This window comes from Emydura macquarii, unplaced genomic scaffold (genome assembly GCF_026122565.2).
Source record: "Emydura macquarii macquarii isolate MOO-44397 ecotype Brisbane River unplaced genomic scaffold, CSIRO-AGI_Emac_v2 contig_1146, whole genome shotgun sequence".
In the NCBI taxonomy this organism is placed as follows: domain Eukaryota; kingdom Metazoa; phylum Chordata; order Testudines; family Chelidae; genus Emydura; species Emydura macquarii.
Window position 1 is genome coordinate 12,713,680 of NW_027131283.1, and position 22,466 is coordinate 12,736,145.

The 22,466-nt window shown below is 41.5% G+C and overlaps 1 protein-coding gene across 1 annotated transcript in view; it reads left to right on the plus strand.

Annotated features, from left to right (window-relative positions):
* Window positions 1–22,227, plus strand: part of DCBLD1 (discoidin, CUB and LCCL domain containing 1) — a 70,947-nt gene extending 48,720 nt beyond the window's left edge. The window contains exons 7-15 of the mRNA XM_067546643.1: window positions 2,324–2,364; window positions 2,887–3,102; window positions 9,240–9,364; window positions 11,311–11,458; window positions 11,561–11,677; window positions 15,076–15,166; window positions 16,158–16,207; window positions 17,837–17,956; window positions 19,893–22,227. Of these exons, the coding sequence (XP_067402744.1) occupies window positions 2,324–2,364; window positions 2,887–3,102; window positions 9,240–9,364; window positions 11,311–11,458; window positions 11,561–11,677; window positions 15,076–15,166; window positions 16,158–16,207; window positions 17,837–17,956; window positions 19,893–20,413 (1,429 nt within the window). The 3' untranslated portion in view covers window positions 20,414–22,227. The remainder of the gene's footprint in view (window positions 1–2,323; window positions 2,365–2,886; window positions 3,103–9,239; window positions 9,365–11,310; window positions 11,459–11,560; window positions 11,678–15,075; window positions 15,167–16,157; window positions 16,208–17,836; window positions 17,957–19,892) is intronic.
* Window positions 22,228–22,466: the final 239 nt, after the last annotated feature.

Consider the following 22,466-nt stretch of genomic DNA (forward strand, 5'->3'; position numbering starts at 1 on the left):
AATACTGTGCATTCTCCGGTTCTCCACCCAGAGACCCTTCATTTTTGGTTTTACTGATATTTCACCCTTTTTTAAATAAATGCTGATAACTTCCCAAGAAACGTTAAAGGGTTTTACCTATGAGGGTAACTTACATCTGAACTTACATTTGCACATACAAGAGTATTTTTCTCTCTTTGAAAATAGAGATAATTGTTTATGAATTGTTCACTTTACGATTTGGGTTTAAACAGTATTGTTTACAGAAATCTCCTTCAGGTAGATTCTACGTTCAAAAGAGGACTTTAATATTAAACAACAATTAGTGCAACAAGAAATCTTTCTTTGCCAAATACCTGACCAAGTGGAGTCTTTTGTAGAATCTTGTAATTCTCACTGTCTGCTAAACAGAACTCTTAAGTTTAATAAGGAAACAGGGAGCTTTACAATAAAGTGCCTTGCCGTCGAAAGTGAATGTTCTGTAAGAAATGCCACCTCTCTCAATATGGAAAATGATGAATGATCACTAATTAGATTAGCCCTTTTTTCAATGACCTGCAAAAACGTTAAAGCTTCAGCCTGACTTAAAAATATTTTAGAAATGTTAAGCTTTTCTCCGTTGGCTAAAGTTAGAGATATCTATTTTAGATGGGATTTCAGTGCCTTTCCTTGATGCAAAAAAGAAAAGACTTTGTAAGCGAGAGCTTTGTAACAGTGCCCTAGAAGTACTATAATTCACTGATTTGATTGGCTTTGTGAGCCATGCTTTTGACAGTGGACCACTTTGTATTTAATAAATAAGCAAAATTGCTTTTTCTGTACATGTGCTTTTGGATATATTGTAAAAGTCTGTCATAGAGCATACAGAGCCCATCTGATAGCCTGCAAGAATTGTTCTAGAGGAGTAGCTGTGGCACTGGCAGCAGTGGCAGCTGTGACTCACCTGAACCCCCAAATAAATCAATTCCCTCTGATTAGTCTCCATTTCTGAAGGTCTTGTTTTTTCTGCAATCACCAGTATTTCCTATCTAGAAAGTGGGGAAGGGAAGTTAGTGCTTTAACTGGTCTTCTCATCTGGCCCCCTTCCCTTCCTATTGCCAGTTTGCTACAGCTTGGTTCTCAAAATATTTAATTCTGTGGGCCACTGTTAGATTAGACAGACTAGAACTGAGGAAAACCTGTCATGAATGACAGTGATATAGCAACCTGGAAGGGAGTTTTGTTGTCATTTAAGTAACTGAAGTTACTGGCCAAAATTTTCCAAAGGGACTAGTGATTTTTGGGTGCCTAACGAGAGGCATCTTGAAAGGAACAGATTTTCAGGAAGTCCAAGTACCCACCCCTCTGCACATCAGGCCTCTTTAAGGTGCATTTTGTTGAGCAGCTGCAATCAGTTGTCACGTCTGAAAATCTTTGTTCTTCTGTATTATGTGAGGTTTTGTGGATTGGGGCAGGGTTAGTTTTTGATTAATGTCCTATATTTAAATAGCTCCTTTTAGAGAGAGGAGAAGGGAGAAGACAATTGACTTGGCCCTATCCTCAGAGACAAAAGAGACCCTTTTAAAACATTTGTTGAACTTGATTTATGGTAGAGCCATGTTATAACCAGATTAAAACATCATTTTTTAGCCCTGGTAGAGCTTGAGTGTTTATCTTTAACCCAATTGTGATGTCGTTTGCACACAGCTGAAGACCAGACTGAAGTATGATTCAATTAAAACGAAGTAAAACTGTTGTGTAACTCACTGCTTATCCTTGCACTTACATGGATTTACACCAGCGTAACTCCATTGACTTCAGTTGAGTTACTCTTGGTTTACATTAGTGTGAGAGAAGAATAGGGCTCACTGTTTGAGCAGTTCATGGCAGCTAGATATAGAGCTCCTGTTTACTCAGTATTTTGGTACTCTGTGATGGTCTGGGGTGGGGATTCTGTTGCTTTGGTGGCTTTTCACGAGTGGATGGGGAAATTGGGTTCACATGAAAGTGCCCCACAGTAGCCAAGGGTCTGTATAGTGGAGAGGCTTAAGGGGAAATGTGTTTTGAGGATAATCATTTTGGAGATGGCGGGGGAGTGTTGAATCATTTTAAATGATAAATTATATGCCAGAACCTGCTGGATTCGGAGGATGGTCTGAGTTTTGTCATCATGAGACTGTGGCAAAAACAGGAGTGCCCTGACAAGAAGAGGTAGATTGAACAGCAAAAAGACATTGAAGATTGTGTCTCTGGTCTGAGAGATTGAGATTGTTCTGTATCTAGCATAGTTTGTATGAGCAGCTCCTGACATGTTCAATAACTGTTTTTGATTGTTCCTTCCCACCACCCCTTTTTTTTCTTATAGTGGCTCACTCTCAGACAAGCGGTTTGTGTTTACCTCGAATGGTAAGAGAAATACCTTTATTTTAGATGTTCAAGTCTTGCCTTACATTTTTTTTTCCCCTGTGAGTGCTGCTAAAATAACCTGAAAAATATCAAACTGCGTGGAATGTGGTGGCTTTGAAGAAAGTAACTTCCTGCTGGTGTATTGCAGCTGTATCTTGTGATTGGGGAAAAGGAAAAGCCAGGAATAATACAAATGCATGTGGTTGAGAAGCAGCTGCTGTTATGTTGTGATAATGTTAAATTTGTGGGGCTGATACATGAATAGAGTTCCACTTTCAGTTTTAGGTTGATGTGATTGAGGCTGGGTAAAGGAGAGGGACCATAGTAATCTGATGTTGGATTGCCTGCTACAAACATTGTGCCTAATGGATGGCAGTACAAGAGGGAGAAACAGCAGAGAGAGAGGAGAATTATATGAGCTGATTGTTGTGGGTGGCCTTGGTGGGTTATTGACCTAACCGAAAATATGCTGGGAAAATGCAAGTTGGCTCTTCCATCTCTCTCTATCGGAATTCCTTCTAGGCTGCAATAAATCCTTGAATCTGGAAGATGGATTCATCCCCAACAGCCATATTACAGCAACGTCCTCTTGGGAAGAGGCCAATGAAATTGGGGAAACTATTCAGTGGTCTCCTGACAAGGCCTGGCTTCAACTCCAAGGGCTTTCATGGGCTTCCAACCATAGCAGTCACCGGGAGTGGTTGGAAATAGACTTGGGAGAGAAAAAGAGAATAACGGGTAAGTTACCTATTGACTAACATGACTGGATTCCAAACCTGAAGCTTTAGTTCACGTTAATGACTAGAAATAACATATCAGAATGCAATGCTTCTACTACTTTGGTCACTAAACATAATTAAATGTTTATAGTAAACTAAATTGTGATGTTTATATATTTAAGAAAAGACAATTATTGGGCATCTTCTCAGTAACTGTTCCAGGGTTTGTAATGTAAGGTAATTTAAAGCTGGACCCCACACTCTTCATGTGTCCAAAATTCCCATTGTTACGCATGTTTTGGATATACAGGAACAGAGGTTTGAGCTGAGCTGTCTTTATATGCCTTCTGTCATATCAGTTATCTATAAACATTCTTCTTTGAGTGCTTGCTCATGTCCATTCCCAGTTTGGTGTGTTTGCGCCACATGCACCGATTCCAGAATTTTTTCCCCTAGTGGTATTTGTAGGGCTGGCACTAGCGCTTTCCACAGTGGTGCACATATGCGCCCATATATAGGGCACCATCCCTCCCTCTCAGTTCCTTCTGACTGCCAGTGACAGTGCTTGAACATTCCCTTGCTCCTGCAAGTTCTTTGTCAACCTAGTGGTTTGCTTGTTACCAAGTATATATAGTTACTTTGTTGTTAAGTGTTAGTCTGAGAGTTAGTTTTAGTTGCATTTGACTGATTTGCATTTAAATCCTGAGCTTCATGTAAGAAGCCGATGCCACTGAATGACCCGCACCAGAGCTGCTTGAAATGTTTAGGAGAGGCTCAAATGTGGGAAAAGTGTAAGATCTGTAAAAGTTTCCGTCCTCGAACTAAAAAGGATTGGGACATCAGACTCAGGGCCATCCTGATGGAATTGGCGCTCAGACTAGCATCATAACTAAGGTCAGACTTGGCATCGAACATTTTGGCATTGGTGTGAAGCACCACCATCTTCTCGGCACTGCTCGACATCTCTGGTGGTGAAGAAACAGCCAAAAAAGGCCCATGCCTAACAGCGATGCTCACCGGTGCCAAAGTCAGTCAAGAAGAGCACAGAGGCTTCAGTGAGACCCTCAAGGCCTGCAGGGATCTCCACCCACATGGGTGTTGACCTCCATCCTGGCCCCACCGCTGACTCCAGGGAACAGCAAAGGTGCTTAGCACCTGACGGTCCCCACTACACTTCAGTCATTCCAGGCAATGAAGGACCTCTTGGCTATCCCAGTGCCTTTATAAGAGAAGAATAAAGGCTATAAACAACACCAGGAACACTCATCGGCCACTGGTCCCCAAGTCAATCTCAAGCAGTCATCCCCCAGAGGGTAAACAGAACTTTTGAAGGTGTGCCCAAGGGTGACCTACCGGTCACTACCCGGGATCCAGACTCCCTATTATTTTCATCCCACCTTACTCCTTTCCTCCCGGCCTGGGCCACCATAACATTGGACCTCTGGATATTAAGTACGATCGCCACCGGGTACACCCTTCAGTTCATTTCACTTCTGCCCTCCCATTCTCCTCCCCGTCCCTCTTCAGGGACCCCTCTCACGACCAACTTCTCATACAAGAGGTACAGGCCCTCCCGCAAGTGGTACATGGGAGAGGTCCCTCAGGAACGGAGGGGTAGAGGCTTCTGTTCCCACTACTTTCTGATCCCAAAGGCAAAAGGCGGCTTGAAGCCTATCCTGGACCTACAAGGCCTCAACAGATTTCTCAAGATGTTTAAGTTCTGTATGGTCTCTCTGGCTGCCATCATCCCTTCTCTGGATCCAGGCGACTGATATGCTGCCCTCAACTTAAATGATGCGTATTTCCATATTTCCATCTTCCCAGGCCACTGGAAATTCCTGCGATTCATGGTGGGCACTCAACACTACCAGTTTGCTATGCTCCCCTTTGGCCTACCGCATGATGCATGTTCACCAAGTGCATGGCGGTGGTGGCGGTGGCCCACCTTGGACGTTGAGGTGTACAGGTCTTCCCTGACCTGGACAACTGGTTCATTAGGGGATAGTCAAAGATGCAAGTCCAACACAGTATTGAGGTGGTCCGTGCCACCTGTCATGCACTGGGCCTGTTAATAAACGAGCAGAAGTCAACACTAGTACCTGTCCAAAGGATAGAGTTCATCGGGGCAGTCCTAGACTCTATGCAAGCCAGAGCACTCTTGCCAAAAGCCAGGTTCCTGGCAAAGTTGGAATTCATAGCCCAACTGTCAGCCCACCCTCTCACCAAGGCGAGGGTATACCTCAGCCTGCTGGGCCACATGGCAGCTTGTACTTATTTTGTCCAGTACACCAGACTCCACCTCAGATGTTTGCAAATGTGACTGGTGACGGTATGTTCCCCATCTAGACATGATACTCACGGTCCCTCCACAAATACTTACCTCTCTGTCATGGTGGACAAAACCATATCACATGCTGGCAAGAGTGCCTTTTGCAGCCCCGCGGCTGATGTTGTCATTGGTCTCGGATGCCTTGGAGCTAGACTGGGGAAATCACCTCGGTGTGCTCAGGACCTAAGACCTCTAGACCAAGGATGAACTGGCTCTACACATCAGTGTCAGAGAACTCAGAGTTTCGACTGGCTTGAAAGGTATTCCTACCTCACTTCTCCATCAAGGTCATTCAGGTTCTCACAGACCACACAGCAGTAATTTATTAGATCAACGGACAAGGGGAGGCCAGATCCTCAGTCCTTTGTCAGGAGGTTCTATGCTTATGGGACTTTTGCATGAGCCACAACATTCAGCTGGAGGCGGTGCACCTGCCCAGGGTCAAGAGCACATTAGCGGATCGCCTCAGCAGATCGTTAATCTTCCAAAGGTGGAAGATTCCCTTAGTGGACCTCTTCATGACCAAGGAGAACAGGAAATGCAGTCAGTTCTGCTCCCTACACGTCGACGACAGCTCACTAACCAATGCCTTTCTCTTGTCATGGTTGGGCAGTCTCATGTATGCCTTTCCTCTGATACCTCTGATGTCCAAGGTCCTCATAAAAATCAAGAGAGACAGAGCACGGGTCATCCTGGTAGCTCCAGCATGGTCATGTCAGCATTGGTTCAAGATGGTATTCGAGCTGTCAGTGGCTCACCCTTAGACACTCCCATCATGGCCAGATCTTCTTTCTCAGGACCAAGGTCAACTGCTCCATCCGGACCTGGCCTCCTTGCACTTGACATGGACGCACCATGGCTAAGCAGGGAAGAGCAATCTTGCTTGGCTCAGGTTCAGAAGATTCTGTTAGAAAGCAGAAAACCTTCCACTAGAGCATCTTACCTGGCCAAATGGAAGCGCTTTGTCTGCTGAGCAGCTCACTAAAGTGTCTCATCAACAAAATCACCTGTCCAAGTGATCTTGGACTATTTGTTCCACCTGAAACAAGAAGGCTTGGCTTTCTCGTCGGTTAAAATGGCTGATATTGCCGAGACACACATTTTTTCACCCTTCTGTTAAAGGCAGAATAGTTTTTTTCGCACAAAAGGACAGCAAAATTCCTCAGAGTCCTGAAGAGGCTCTTCCCAACACTGCGAGACCCGGGTCCCCAGTGCGATCTGAATCTTTTTTTCTCTGGGTTCACTGGACCACCATTCAAACCCTTGGCTTCCTGTTCCCTCATGCGACTGTCCTAAAAGTTAGTATCCTGGTAGCAATCATGTCAGCAAGATGGGTCTTGGAAATCAAGGCCCTGACCCCAGAGCATCTCTACACGGTTTTTTACAAGGACAGGGTCCAGCTACAGCCTCACCCAGCACTCCTGCCTAAGGTGATATCCCACTTCCATGTCAACCAGGACATCTTTCTACTGATCTTCTGTCCAAAACCTTACAACTCCAGTGAGGAGAGACGTCTCCATTCTCTCGATGTCAGGAGGGCCTGGCTTTTTACATTGACATTACTTTTCGTCAATCCACACAACTCTTCATTGCAATCACCGACCAAATCAAAAGGCGACTGCTGTCCTCCCAGCGAATCTTGTTGTGGATCACGGCCTGCATTCGGGCCTGTTACATGCAGGCTGGGCCCGCACCCCCAGAATCCCTGTCAGCCCACTCTACAAGGACCTAAGCTTCCTCAGCAGCCTTCCTGGCACATGTCCCAATACAGGACATCTGCAGAGCTGCTACGTGGTCTTCAGTACATACCTTCATGTTCCACTACACCATCACACAGCAGGCTCGGGACGACGCTGGCTTTGGCAGAATGGTGTTGCAAACGTCATGCCTGTGAACTCCTGCCCGCTTCCGGGGATACTGCTGGTCAGTCACCTAATTGGGAATGGACATGAGCAAGCACTCGAAGAAGAAAGAACAGTTACCTCAGAACTGATGTTCTTCGAGATGTGTTGCTCATGTCCATTCCACAACCCGCCCTCCTTCCTCTCAGTCAGAGTTCCAGCAAGAAGAAACTGAGAGGGAGGGGGACCAGCAGCACCCTTTATACTGGCACATTCATGCGCCCTATGGGTACCACTAGGGGAAACGTTTCTGGCACTGGTGTATGTGGTGCACACACACCTAATTGGGAATGAACATGTGCAACACATCTCGAAGAACAACAGTTATGAGGTAAGTAACAGTTCTTTACATTGTAGTCGCTCTAGTCCACAATATATTCACACAGTCAGCGACAGAGCTTGGCTGTTGTGTCCCGATCAACCTGTAAATGACTCTTTAGAATCAATGAATAAATATCTAAGCTGTGGCCACTGAAAGAATGGTATGTTCACATGAAAGGCAATCCTATTGCTAGCTCCTTGCATTGTCTTAAAAATGTAAATTACAGTCTCTTGTAAAGGGTTAACGACCCGTGTAATGGACCATAATCTGTGAGATCCATTGCCTTTTTTGGGTCGTTAATCTTTAAATTCCATGGCTGTATTTACATAAAGAGCATCTTGAAAGTTTCCTAACCATATAATTTAAATCTGTCATGTGAAATCTCTTCCTGCATTGGGGATGGAGTTCTTTTTAAATACACCTTGCATGTAACAACACTGATTGGTTGATAGTGTAGCCTGGAATTAATCTAGGGTGCCAAGAACACCTGTCACAAAAAACAGGTTCTTTATTTAGGTTGCTACTTACAGTTAAGTAAGAAGGTGAAGCACACACAGAAACTTTAAGCTTTAGTCAATGCAGACAAATATAATTGAAATAATAGAAAAATCAATACACAAGTATAAGAATAATATAAGTACAGTAAAGTGTTTTCCTGTGTTGTTCATACTTACAACCTTATGGAAACCATCAGAACCAAAGATAGAGAAGAAACAGTGAAGCACACTATAAGAAGAAGGTGCTGGGCCAGCTTCCTGCATGGCTGCCCATGTCATTATCCCAGTGTCCCAACTAGGAGTTGGTTTGACAACCCTTTATGCACCTTTTTTCATTCCATCCACATACATCCGGGACCATAGCTGATCAAGTCTCAGCCCCCTACTTATCTTTGGTTTCCAGGAGACCAACTTTAGGGTTCTGGTTGTTCATATGTGTTATTCCAGTTGACCATAATTACATTTCTGGCAATTAACCCAATCATGTGAATCACTCTCTTTCCCAGTAGTTTTGATATATTATTGTGGTTAGATTTTATTGCAAAAAGCCCCTAAGATACTACCATACGTTCAGTTGTGGTTTACTTGTTTATTACACAATGCCTTGCTAAACTGTCAAAAGATACATATTACTAAATTTTATAACCTTAGGTCATTCATGTATCATTTCATAAGCTTGGTCAAGCACATAATACTTATGCCAACTTCTATTAGGCCTCATTCTAAACCCTTAATGCTTAAAACCTGTAGCCAAACCTCTTTTTTTCATATATTTTGGTTCTTCTCCTTACTGGTACAGTTTCAGTAACTTCCATTATTATTTCTATAAACATGCTTAGCAGACAGATTATATTTTATCCAAAAATATAGACCCATCAAGATCAGGTCAGGAGTCAGAAGCCATGAAATTCACAATATAAAACTGATTTTCTTCACTGCAACCAGTTGGCTTTTTTTGAACTCCAAACTTAGTTTGAGAGGTGAATGTATAGTTCTTTTAGACAGAACTGTCCATTTATTTTTAAAGCATTTCCTTTTTGTAGATGCTTATGAAAATGTTTCTTTTTTAAAAAGCTAATGAAAAACGTTTTTTTCTTTTGTTACAAGGTATTAGGACTACAGGATCCACTATGCTGAATTTTAACTTTTATGTAAAGACCTTTATTATGAACTATAAAAGTAACAACTCAAAATGGAGACCTTACAAAAGAATCCTAAGCAATGAAGAAAAGGTAAAAGGAAATTAGGTGGGCGGGAATGCACAAGAAAAAATTCTCTTAGATGTTTGGACATTGAAGGAAAGATTTTCACTGTCATAAAAGATTAGGGGTTTGCCTAGACTTGGGCAATCTTTATCAGTGTAACTGCATCAATATAATCTACTGGTGTACTATGTCTATGGGCTTATCTACACACAAAAGTTACCCCAGGTTAAGCAAAGGTATTATTTCAAACCATTATAGTTAAACTGGTGCAAAAGGGCCATGTGGCCACTTTTTGGGTTAGCTCAAGTCCATTAGGAATCATTGTAAATTAAACCAAAATACATGCTCTTAAACCAAAATATATGTCTACACAGGAGTTGGCACAAGTTTAACTTAAATGGCTTTAAAAACTAATTAAAATTAAAGCAGTGCAAATGTCTCATGTAAACATTAGAGGGTTGCATTGGTGTAACTACATTGAATTTCCTTGTTGGTCTAAACCAGTGATACTTAGACTGAGGCTTGAGAGCCACAAGTAGCTCTTTAATGTGTGTTCTGCAGCTCTTTGCTGCACATGATATTAAAACAGCGTGTGATTTAATTATTAATCAGGATGCTTTTACTATGTTGTTAAACAATTGTAGTTGAGAAAAATAATTATACTTGGTCAGTCATTTTGCTGAGAATTTATATATATATATATATATATATATATATATATATATATATTTTATTTTTATATATATATATATATATTTCCTCTGTCATACTGTTTAAATATGACTATATGCTGCTATAGTAAATAAAACAATGAATTCACAACTACTGTGGCTCTTTTGGGTAATGTTGATCACTAATTTGGCTCCTGAACCACTGAAGTCTGAGTAACACTGGTGTAAACAAATCCTAAGAGCCTGATCCTAAGTACTCATTCTTTTCAATGGAACATGTGGGAGCTCAGCATGTTGCAGGACCAGGCCCTAGCTGATCATCAATTCTCAATATAACTTGTTGCAGAGGAGTCTTACAGACCCTAAAAGTCTGACTGTAGGAAGTTATTACTCCATGTATCCTGTAGTTTAAATCATATGGAGAAAAGTTTCATTGCACAATGCAGATTTCCTCAGGATTTTTAATATCCTACTGCTTCAGTTTTTTGCCTACAGTAAAAAATGAGTACAGTAACGGCTCTGAACTATGCAAACTAGATATTTGAAGTTTGCTGATTTGCACTATTCCACCATGATAATTCTTAAAAGTTTAAATCATTGACTTGATTGTTTGTTTTAAATTCCACATAAAATACTTTTCATTATGGTAAACTTCTAATTGGTTCTACATTATTCAATCATTTAAAAAATTTCAAAAGAAACTGTGATCTTAAATCAAACAGAATTATTTCAGTCAGGGCTTCAGGTTTATACACTTTTCATTTAAACTAATAAGGTCCACTTGTAGAATGAACTGACTGATCAGACAGATTTTGTAAGTACAATGAAGAGAACACAGTTGAACAGTTTTTGGTCACTCATTTAGATTATGCTAAAGAAAAGAAGTAGTTTACAAAACAAATATTTTTCCTGATTTGATTTCAATAAAAATTTTTGTTTTGCTTTGTTATGCAGGAGGTATTAGGGAGATGCGGACTTAAGCATTTATCAGAAATATTATTAATTCAAACAAAGTAGCATGCATTAGCATGATGCTAATCAGAAAATGAAAATGGCAAATCCCATTTCTTTGTCCAAGTTGAATTAAGTGCAAAATGTGAACAACTAGCAAAAACTGTGAAGTAAATTTCTTCTAAAATTGACTTCTAATAATCCTAAGGTTACAACACAGTTTAAGATATTTTTAATGAGTTTTAGGCTGACAAGTGTACCCGTTTAAATTTAAATGGTTCTGTATTTTTAACAAACTCACTCTGAAAATACGGCAATTTTAAAAGTATTTTATGTGCTTTAAATTTGCAGGTATTCCAAGGCAACTCTAATTATGGGGACATAGTACGTAATAATTTCATCCCTCCTATAGTGACCCGATACGTGCGGATCATTCCACAGACCTGGCACCAAAGAATAGCACTGAAGGTGGAGCTGATTGGTTGTCGAATAATTCAAGGTAAGTGGTAAGCAATAACTTCCAGAAGCTCAGTGAAGCAATGGAATCCCCAAACCCTACTATTACACCACAGCTCAGTTGTTTTCCCTTCTTCTTTTGCAGCTAATAACTCATTTACTCATCCAATGTGGCAAAGACCAAGTCAAAGTACAGGTACAGCGGTGGGAAAAGAAGACAGAACCATCACAGAACCCATCCCGTCAGAAGAAACTAGCTTAGGTAACATTCAAAAAGTACATTCTTTCTAAAATGTGCCCTCTTTTTGAGATGTCTACTTCCTGTTCTACCAGGCCATCTACACTTTGCCAGATCAAACTAAAGAACATTGGTGAGAAGGTTATCTGCAAAGGTGAGAGTGGGGGGCAGTCCTCTTTTTCTTTATGAAGGATAAAGAGAACTTGAAATACTTTATAAAAAAAAAAAATTAAAAAAAAAAAATTAAACTTTAGAAATATCAGGTATTGCCTTCCCTGTTTTGTCTCCCTTGACAGACTCAGAAAATAGATTGATATGTTGCTCAGCCCTTTGAAGGGACAATGATGTTGATTTTTTAACAAAGAACTTTTCTTCCAACTGTTTCTCAGTTGTTGAATTTAATAGATATTTACAAAAACAAACAAGCTGTAAACTCTTAAATAATCTGAATAAAAATCACTTCCTCTTTCAGTTAGTCAGGTTTCACTTCCTTGGTTTGTGTGATGTCCTAAATCTACCAATTTTCTAGTTGTCCCTAGAGTCTTTGAGGAAAAGTTGAGTAGACAAGACCTGAATTTGTAATTTAAAAGAAAAAAAATAAAGTGCAAAAAAAAACTTAAAACAATTTTCAGGTTGTGTTTATATTTGTGCATCATAGAGAAGTGAAGTGGGCATAAACATAAATACTTTTTTTTTTTTAGTTTTCAGGTCCCTCTTAATTTTGACTTGCATTGTCTTGAAACATGGGACTGACTTTTGTTTTTTGGAATAAAATAAAACCCACTTGTTTTTACAATAGTGGCTCTGCAGAGCCTGCTAGAGACCTTATGATGCTGTACAAAAAGAAATGTATATCCAAACTAAATAATCATAAATTAGGTCAATCACCGAAAAGACCAAAACAGAGCAGTACACCTTCCCATTCTCTAACCAGGAATAGAAGGCTAAGTAGGACTCTTGGAATTAAGTATGATTATTGTGAATACATTCTAACTAAAAAGCACCTTAGGTGCTATTCCAATAAACCCAAAGGTTGACTGAAGTTGGGGCCCTGTGGGGGAAAAAATAGTATGTGATTGTGTAATTAAAAGCTTTATAGTTCTGCATCAGCCTCCGACACTGTCTGGATTAAAGGCTTGATGCTGAAGCTCACAAGGATCATCCCCTGTTGCAAAACACTACATCTGCTATGGACAGTGCTGAGCAACAGATGACTACATGTCCACTTGGGCAATGAAGTCAGTTCGCCTCAGTTCCTCAACAGTGGACTGCCACAAGCTTCAGTACTCACGCCGATGCTTTTCAATGTTTACACAAGCAACATCCCTCCAACAAAGTGGTGCAAATTTGCATATGCAAAAGAACTTGCCCTGGCAATGCAAGAAGCCACCTTCAGCGACATCAAGTCCACCTTGAACAGGGACCTAAACACTGTGGAGAAATATTTCCAGAAATGGAGGCTCAAGCCAAATCTTCACAAAACAACATTGACTGTATTTCATCTTGATAACAGGAATGCTAAGCGCATCCTGAAAGTGTGCTTTCACTGTGCGACATGATCCCACTCCGACCTATCTTGGACTGAAGTTGGATCACGTGCTAACCTTCCACAACCCTCTGAAGAAGGTGCTGCCAAGACGGAGACAAGGGTCAACCTGGTCCAGAAACTGGCAAGCACAAGCTGGGGAGCATCAGTGTTATCGACATCAGTTATGCCCTGGTGTGCTTCGTAGCCAAGCACTGTGCACTGATATGGATCAGAAGTAGCCATACTTGACTTATTGATGTCCAGCTGAACACTGCAATGTGGTGCATCACTGGAACCCTCAAGTCAACCCCAACACCTTGGCTGCTGGTGCTGTCACACGTTGTTCCCCCATCCATTCGCCTTCAGGAATTCCAGAGGATCGAGGAAAACGAAAGTCTTTCCATCCACCAGGACCTTAACAATATCGCTCACCACCACTTGAAACAACGTAAGCCCTTTTGCACCCACGTGTTTAACCTTCAACAATGTAACTTCAACCCTGATGAAACTTGAAAAGCTGAATGGAGTTCACAAGAAGTTACAAATAAACATCTCATAAAAGACCCCACACAGAAGATCCCTGGCTTTGATCTCCCAAGAAAAGTTCATGGGCAACCCATAACCGCATCCACACAAACCATGCAAGATGCGGATACTTGCTGCACAAATAGAAAATTAAAGACTTTCCAGTGTGTGACTGTGGTCACCCAGAACAGACCGTGGAACATATAACAACTCAATGTCCCATTCACAAATATAAAGGAGGCATCACAGCAATACACTCTGCTACTCCAGATGCAATTATCTGGCTTAACCAACTAAATGTAAAATTATAGTTGTTGCTCTACATTTTCATCAGCTATTCGAAGAGGAAGAAGATTAAAGGCTATATCATAATCCATACAATAAGGGAGCGGAATCAAGATTGCACAGGCAATCTTAATTCTGGCATTTCATAACTTTTGAGTGCTTAATTTTGCAACCTTAATCTTTTAAAATAGACTGGTGTGTATAATTTCATAGGTTTTTTTCAAAAAGCAAACTGAAAAAACAAATTCTCTCATGCGCTGTCTTGCTGATGAACCATGTGTATCAGCAGAATTAGAACCTTTAGATCCATTGCACAGATCTCGCCTACTCACTCTAATGAAGTAACTGATACCAGTGGAATCAGATGAGCACTTTGTCAGTGGGTTTCAAAGATATTTAATGACAGCAGAGGATGGTGACACTCTGGAATCTTGAGTTCCATTCTAGACTCTGGAGGGGAATACTTTAGTGGGCGCAGATACTTCTGCCCATTCCCCTCCATTCTGCCTCGTTCCCTTCAACCTTTCCCTGACCTGTCTTTTCCCCAGCCCTGGCTCCTTTCCTAATCCTGTTCTCTTTGCCTACCCAGATCCAGTCACTACTTTTCAGGTTTCTCATCCCAGTCTCCCCCTTCAGGCTTCTCTTCCAATCTGTTTCTCTCTCTCTCTCAGACTAGTTTCCAATCCCGGTCTCCATCCCTGAGTTCATCTTATATCAGTCCTCTCTCTCCTCCGCAAAGTTATAAGCAATTGAAAATAGGGTCTTTATAATGGGAAGTGTCAGGCAATTTTAATAGGAGGTGATACTACCAGTCCAGCCAATAAGAAGATAGAATTTACCTTTGGAAGGAAGATCTAGAGAAAGTGGGTTTAACTCCTGTGGTATCAAGACAGCTGCACCCGTTTACATCAAATCCTAATTTGGCCCACAGCCTCTTGCAGTATTGCATTTTCACTTTCTCATGCACTCTTGAATGAAGATTTTTATCATATGTTCATTTTCAGGGTATTCTCCTAAATCAGAATATATCTAGCTCTGGAAAACTGTGGCCTTGTTACCTTTGTTAATTTTTTTTTCCCTGCAGGGTTAAAACTTACAGCTATAGTTGTCCCAGTCCTAGTAGGGCTGTGTCTGTTCCTGCTCTCTGGGATTTGTGTCTATGCAGCCATACGAAAGTAAGAGATTTTATTTTTCATCGTATAAATTAAAACAGCTGTCGTGACATAGATAACACTAGTACAGCAATGCTAGGCATAGGCAAGAACTTAAAATCGTTTGTTGATTGAAAAGCTTTTTTTAAAACAGAATCTCTTGTTTGGTTCAGTAAATCGTGTTTCTCTAACATCCTACAGCCAAATACAGAGTGATGTATGATAGTACCCCTTACGCTAACTTAGATTCCTATATTATTGGTTAGTCTGCCTCCACTTACTGATGTTTAACTGAGTCTAGGTTGGTATAACTTGCACACTCAGGAATCAAAAGAAAGTAGGTGGAAGCTATTTTAATTGTTATCTCACTCCCTCTTGTTAGTGTTGTTGCTACATTCATCTCTGCTGGTTCCTTGATACATGGATTAGACCAGCTTTGACTCGGTGGGCCAAATTCAGAGCTGCTGTGGAAGGGGGTGCAGAAATCACATGTAGGGAAGTTAAGCTAAGCAGCAGTCATACTTGTTGAGAGGGCTGGAAAAAGGTAAATTTCACTATCTTAGACTCCCCCATGACTTCCATTAATTTGAACTCTGCCCAGTGGATATAAATGTTCCCATCAACAGATGGAGATTTGGGGATGGGGAAAAGTTCCTTTGACATCACCTCACTGTGAAAAGGGCTTGCATCTCCTCAGAATCCAGTACCAAATCTAGGGATTCTAACAACTGTGCAAAGAATTCAGGATAGCAATCCTAACACACCTAAGAAGATAACATCTGAGCTGGCATACAGGGACATGAACAAACCAAATAACCAGGTCAAATAGCCAAGGAAAACTAATATAACCAGATCCAGCACTCATGTCCTACTCTAATAAACCCTGGTACCCAAAAACTAAGGGGGAATGATTTTCCTCACCTGGTAAACATGTCGGTTCTCCCCACTGAAGCGAAGGCATGAAGGTGAAGTGCTGTGAGGGACAAAACCTTAAAAACATATTTCTTCCTTACAGGCGAGAGACAAAAGGAGATTCTTATGGCTCATCTGATGCACAAAACACAGGTTAGTGGAGAATCATGCTCTCTCCTTTCTGTGCGTTGATGGGAAGAATCAAACAATTAAACATTGTTTAACATCATTGTCCCTTCATTTTAATTCACTGTATCACAAAGGGATTAGGCCATTGGTGCCACCTGAAAACAGCAGCCACAAAAATACAACATGGCTTCCACAACTGAAATGCAATGAGCAAGAGAAAGAGAGACTTTGTGTCACAAACGTGCAGAGTGTTCCCATTGGAAAAGCTATCTGCCCTGCATCAAATTGCTCCTTTCCTTTCCCTCTTCCGTAGCACAAGGGCTAGCCTCTCCCCAAGGAGGCCAAGAGATGGTTTTAAAGTGGCTTTCCCCTGCGACCCTCCCTGAGTGAGGCTAGCCCTAATTCGTAAAAAAGCCCAACAATACTGAATTTTGTGCTTCATTCATCATATCTGAAGAGAACATTGGCTGAGGGATTTTGCTTTTGGAAGATGTCTGCAAAAACTGTTTTGAAGTAACCTCTTTTGTGTGTCAGATGATTAGGCTGTCTAAGGTGGGTCTCGTTTAGACTATGAAAGCTGAGTTCAGCTACTATTTAGGCTGTCTATACTACCACTTCTGTCGGTATAACTTATGTTGCTCGGGTATGAATAAACCACCTCCCTGAGAGACATAAGTTACACCGACGTATGAGCCAGTATGGACAGCCTGTCAACATAGCTACCGCCGCTCATTGAGGTAGTTTTATTTTGTCGACAGGAGAGCTCCCTCCCATCAGCATAGAGCGGCTACACTAGAGATTTTTACAGCTGCATTGGTACAGCTGCGCTGCTGTAAGCTCTCCAGTGCAGACATCGCCTTAGTTCCTCTCTAGTGGAGCACACTCCTCCTCTGCCAGCTCAGTGAAACATCCATCTGAAACACTTGTTGCTAAAGAAAGCTTGAAACCGATCCATACAGAATACTTTTCTCTCAGCAGGTGCTAAAGGATAAACATATCCCATAAGAGTGGAGGGTCCCTAAGCCCAGGCTCCAGCCCGAACCTGAATGTCTACACTGTGAGTTCACAGCCTGATGCCCAAGCCCCAGAGGCAGCTGATGTGGGCCACCTGCAGGTGTTTTACTGCAGTGTAGACATACCTAAGGCCTGGTCTACACTAGAGAGTTTTGTCAACAAAAGTCAGCTTTTGTTGACAAAACTGTGCTGGTGTACACACTGCAATCATCCCCGCTGACAAAACTGCCCTGTTTTTTCAACAAAATAAAATCACCTCCATGAGAGGTGAGGGCTTTTGTCGGCATAGCTAGAGTGATGCAGTGCCAGTGTAGACACTGCGTCCCCTTGCAGCAGTGGAGAGGCTGTCATTCTTGTGGTGAAATTGACAAATTTCATGTCAACTTATTTTTCGAGTGTAGACAAGGCCTAAGTATGCAGGTGGGACCCCACTGCCATGCACTAAAATTTCCCTGGTGCACTTTAATTTACTCCTGTTTCAAAGCAGTGTAATTCACAGCATACTAGTTCATGCACAGCGGCAGAATCCACACGGAGACTTAGAGCATGGCAGGCTAGATTTACACCCCAGCTTGCCATGGACTAAGTGCTCATGTGGACAAAGTCCTTAATGTTTTCTACTTTCATTTATTACTCTAGGTTGTTGGAAACAGATCAAGCAGCCCTTTGTCAGACATCAGTCCACTGAATTTACCATCAGCTATAATAATGAAAAGGAGACACCACAAAAGCTGGATCTGATCACAAGTGACATGGCAGGTAATAGTTACTTCCTCTGAGAAGCATTCATTTTCTTCTGGATGTATAGTGCCTAATGGAGAGAGGGGCAGGAAAATACTGGCTGCATCAAATGTAAGCATGTGAGGCAGGACCCAGGAACTAATGTACCTACTCTTGTGCCATTGAACTAATGAAATGGGAGATTATATTGGAAAAAACATAGAAGAGATTTCTTAACTCCTTTAAAAAAAAAAAAAAAAGTTTTGAAATTAAAACTTCCCTCCACAATGTCAAGAGATTTGTTTTCTACTTGTGAAACATAATTTAAGTGATAAACACAAAACAAAAACTTGCCAAGAACAGATTGGTGTTCTTTGGTCATGTTGCTTGGTCATGTTTCTTTAGTCATATTTGTATTTACTGTCTTATTTCTTCAAAAAGTTGGAGTGACCTGCTACTGAACAAAGAGTCAGTTTGTCCAACAATTTGAGATGTGGCCTAATGCCCAACTAGAGATCACATTGAGACCTCTGTTCATCTCACTTAGGGCTGGTCTACACTACAGAGTTTTGTCGACAAAAGTCAACTTTTGGTGACAAAAGAGCGGTTGTGAATACACTATACTGCTCCCCCCACCTGCCAACAAAACTCCCCTGCTTTGGCGACAAAATAAAACCACTTTGATGAGAGACGTAGAGCTTTTTGCAGCAAAGTCAGCACTACAAAGCATCATTGTAGACGCTATGTGCCAACTGGGCTCCAGGAGCTATCCCACAATGCCCACCCTGACTGCTCTGCTCATTGTTTTGAACTTTGTTGCACTGCCCTGCATTCCAGCTACATAGGCATGATCCCATCCTGTCCCGTTTCAAAGCCCCAGGAGTTTTGAAATTGCTCAGCATGGAGAGCTCACACAATTACTGCCCAGCTGAGCACCGGCTCCCCAAAGCAAACAGGTTCCTGCCTGGACTGCATGGAAGGGGGATGGATCATTCTCCTTGGTCTGTGGGGAGATGTGGCTGTGGGAGAACTCCGAGGGAATCCTGCTCTCCTGTGGCAGGCATGCAGGCAGCACGGCTGCTGCTGGGGGTCAAACATGGCAGTCTCTGTCAGTGCTGTTTAACAGAGCTGTGCAGGTCAGTTCATCTGCAAAGAGAAAGTGACAGATTAGATTTTAATCTCTTGGTTTCAGGCTAGTGAAAACACTCCAATTTTTTCAAGATTTTGTAAGTAATTTTAAATTAAGTTAATCCTTTGACTGGGCCTTTCTTGGATTGTTGTTATAAACAGCCCTGTCAACACTACAGTCCACTGATCTTACCTCTGGCTCCTCCAGGGGTCATTTGCTGCTCCTAATCCTCATCCTGCTATCCTCCCAGATCTAGGTGACCTGTGCGGTTACCTCCTTTCTTGCTGTTCCAACTCTTCCCTCACCTCCAGTTCCAAGCCGATTTCATACATTACACTTTTCACTTGACCTGTTTGACTCCAGCACCTGCTTTCTTGGTGGTTGTCCCATCCAGCTTTTCTCCTCCCACTTGCCATTTGACTTGCATAAGATTCCTCTTTAGTAATGCAGGAACTAGGGTGGGAGGGGAGAAGAGGTTAAACATCCTTCAGGCATCTCCACTGCTCTCTAAAGTAGATTTTCTCAGAGAACTTCTCACGTGTGAAAATTTCCTATCAACTTGATGCAAGTTCCCTTGCTAGCCTTATCGAGAAGCCCATACCCTGCTGACACTGAACTTTTATCCTCTCTCTAGAACCATAACTATCTCTGACAAATAATGAAACATTCACTGAATGAAGGAGGTTGGCAGGAACTGAGTTTTCTTGCATTCCTAATGAGAATACCTTTTGATGTAGTTGGTGGGTCACTTAACATTTTAAACTTTGCCTCCTGTTGCATTTTATGTGGTGAAATCAAACAAACCAACAGTCTATATATTATTGAGCTTTGAATGCTTCTTTCTAGATTATCAGCAGCCTCTCATGATTGGAACTGGGATGGTAACAAGAAAAGGATCCACATTCAGACCAATGGACACAGAGGATGAAGAGAAGAAAGGTAGTTCAGAGATCGAGAACCACTATCACTGCCCACACAGAACTAGCCGTCATGAATATGCACTGCCCTTGACAAACCAGGAGCCTGAATATGCCACCCCTATTGTAGAAAGGCATCTAGAAAGAGACAACACTTTTCCCTCTGAGAATGACTACAATGTACCCATAATTGCTTCAGCACGTAAACATTCCCTTTCTGATGGCAGTTTCACTAATTTGTGTAGGACCGATATCAGAAATGGGGACTATCAAACACCGCAGAATCTAACAAACTATGATAAGCCTAAAGTTAACACTGTTTTCACCACAGTAAGCTCCAGTACTGACTATCAGAAACCACAAACTAATTCACTGGTGAATGAGGGTTATTCAACACCCAGAGACTGCCTAAAACCAATAAACCAGACAGCAATGACAGCACTCTTGTGACCTGCTGAGTGAGAGATTTGCTGCACTAGTGAACAATGTTACTTTATAGCTACTGGAATGAATGTATTATAGTTTAAAAGGATTCTACTCTGGCAGCTAGAAGACAAACTCAGCCTGTGTACATAATACTGCAGTTCTGTTTGTGTTCTGACACCTGAAGACCAGAGTACACTGATAATCACGGACTATAGCAAGAGAAAATGATCAGTGAAGGCTCTGCTTTCTGTAACTAATTTGTAATATGTGCAATTTGTACATAATTTTTATTTAAGAAAATAATTGTTTCCTTTCGTCTGTTTTGTTCTAAGTATTTAATTGGTAGGGGAAATAGCTGTTGCAGAAGTTCCTGTACAAAAAAACCCCAAAAACTTATGCTCATCTGAACTTCATGTTATCTTCTATTGTGTTAGCAATCTTAAATTGTATTCTCCTGTGGCTTTGGGGGTTCATTTCCTTTCCCATCAGAGCTGGAACTAAGGCATTTTTATAGTTATTTTTTCTAGGAAGAGTGAAAGATATACAACTACTTGAAGCATAAAATGTGCACAAAGAGGGTGGATAAGCAATTAAATGTGAAGCTCAAACCAAAGCTACTTTTTAGCAGCAGTCTTTACAGGCTTGGATTTGATTTGACAGGATGCAAGATGAGTCTGTCCATGTTACTGTGTATGTTAAAGACAAATGGAAAAGATTTAAACCAGCTTTGGTTCAAGCAGACTGTTTTTCGTTGTGATGATCACTACAATGTCATCTTTTTTGGAATATACAAAATCTACATCTGTGAATCTGGCTTTTCAAGAAGTATCTGTGGAGCCAAAATGTGAATTAGGACAATTCATAGGCAGCTTAAGTTTTAAACTTTTCATTGGACTTGGGTTATTTTTCTTTTAAGTTTAGAGTTTTACGCCTTCTGTCTGAAGTAGTAGCAGACTATACAGTGCAACATACATGTGGCTTGCTCTGGCATTTAAAATTGTGGGAGATCACAACAAAGTTGTTTTCAGATCATTTCTTTTTGCGGGGAAGGTCATCCTAGATTCTTGTTTGGGCCCTATACTTGCAATGCAATGTGCATTAGGACCCTTCACTGACCTAGAGCCCCCCTGAAATGAACGGGGCTCCAGGTGGATGCAGGGACTGTCCATTGCTGTTCTCCCAGCAACAGTGGGGCCCTTGTTTTGGACCCAGAAGCCTATTGTAAAATGTCCAGAAGTTCTACTCTTGTGAGGAAGAACAATCCTGCAGTGAAGGCACAGAGCTGAGAACCAGACAGTAGATCTGAATTCTGTCAACAAATGTGTGACCTTGGGCAAATCACGTAACTTCTCAGGATCTTCAGTTTCCCCATCCATAAAATGGAAGTGATATTTACCAGCCTTGAAGGGGTTTAATGAGGCTAAATTGTTTGTAAAGCGCTTTGAGATCCTTGGGTTGAAGGTGCTCTAAAAGTACAAAGTATTATTATTATTTAAGAATGTGCTAATTCTGGCCATACCTGGTCCTAAAACAAGCTCTTAATAGTTTTCCTGTGCTTGTCTCACTGTGCATGTGCTGGGGCCTGTAATGTGCAATGACCTTATGCTGGTGCTGAACTAAAATGTGGAGAGTGTGTATTTGTGTCTCTCCTGTGCAGAAAAGTCAACGTAACTATCCTTCCCATATCGCTGTCAGTACAATTTCTGTGAAATGTATGAAACACTTCAGGTCCTGAAGCAAAACTACAGCAGCCTATTTGCAAACCACATTGTGTGGTATTGTTTACTTTCTGTTGTTTATGTGCACGTGTAAATAAAGGACACTGACATTTGTAACTATATCACTGGAGTATAACTCTGCTTTATCGTCGCTTCAGACCCACATATCCTGCAGGAGGAGAAATGCGACAAACCCAGAAATAGATGTTCCTGACTATGTGCAAAAGTAACAGTTGTGCTGCTGCCACTTCCATTCCCCATGTGACATGACATGATAAAAAAAAATTCTCACTATACCTCATTTAGTGTGTCATTTTAACCCACAGTTTTTGGGGCAGGGGAAGAGAGGCAAGGAAGAA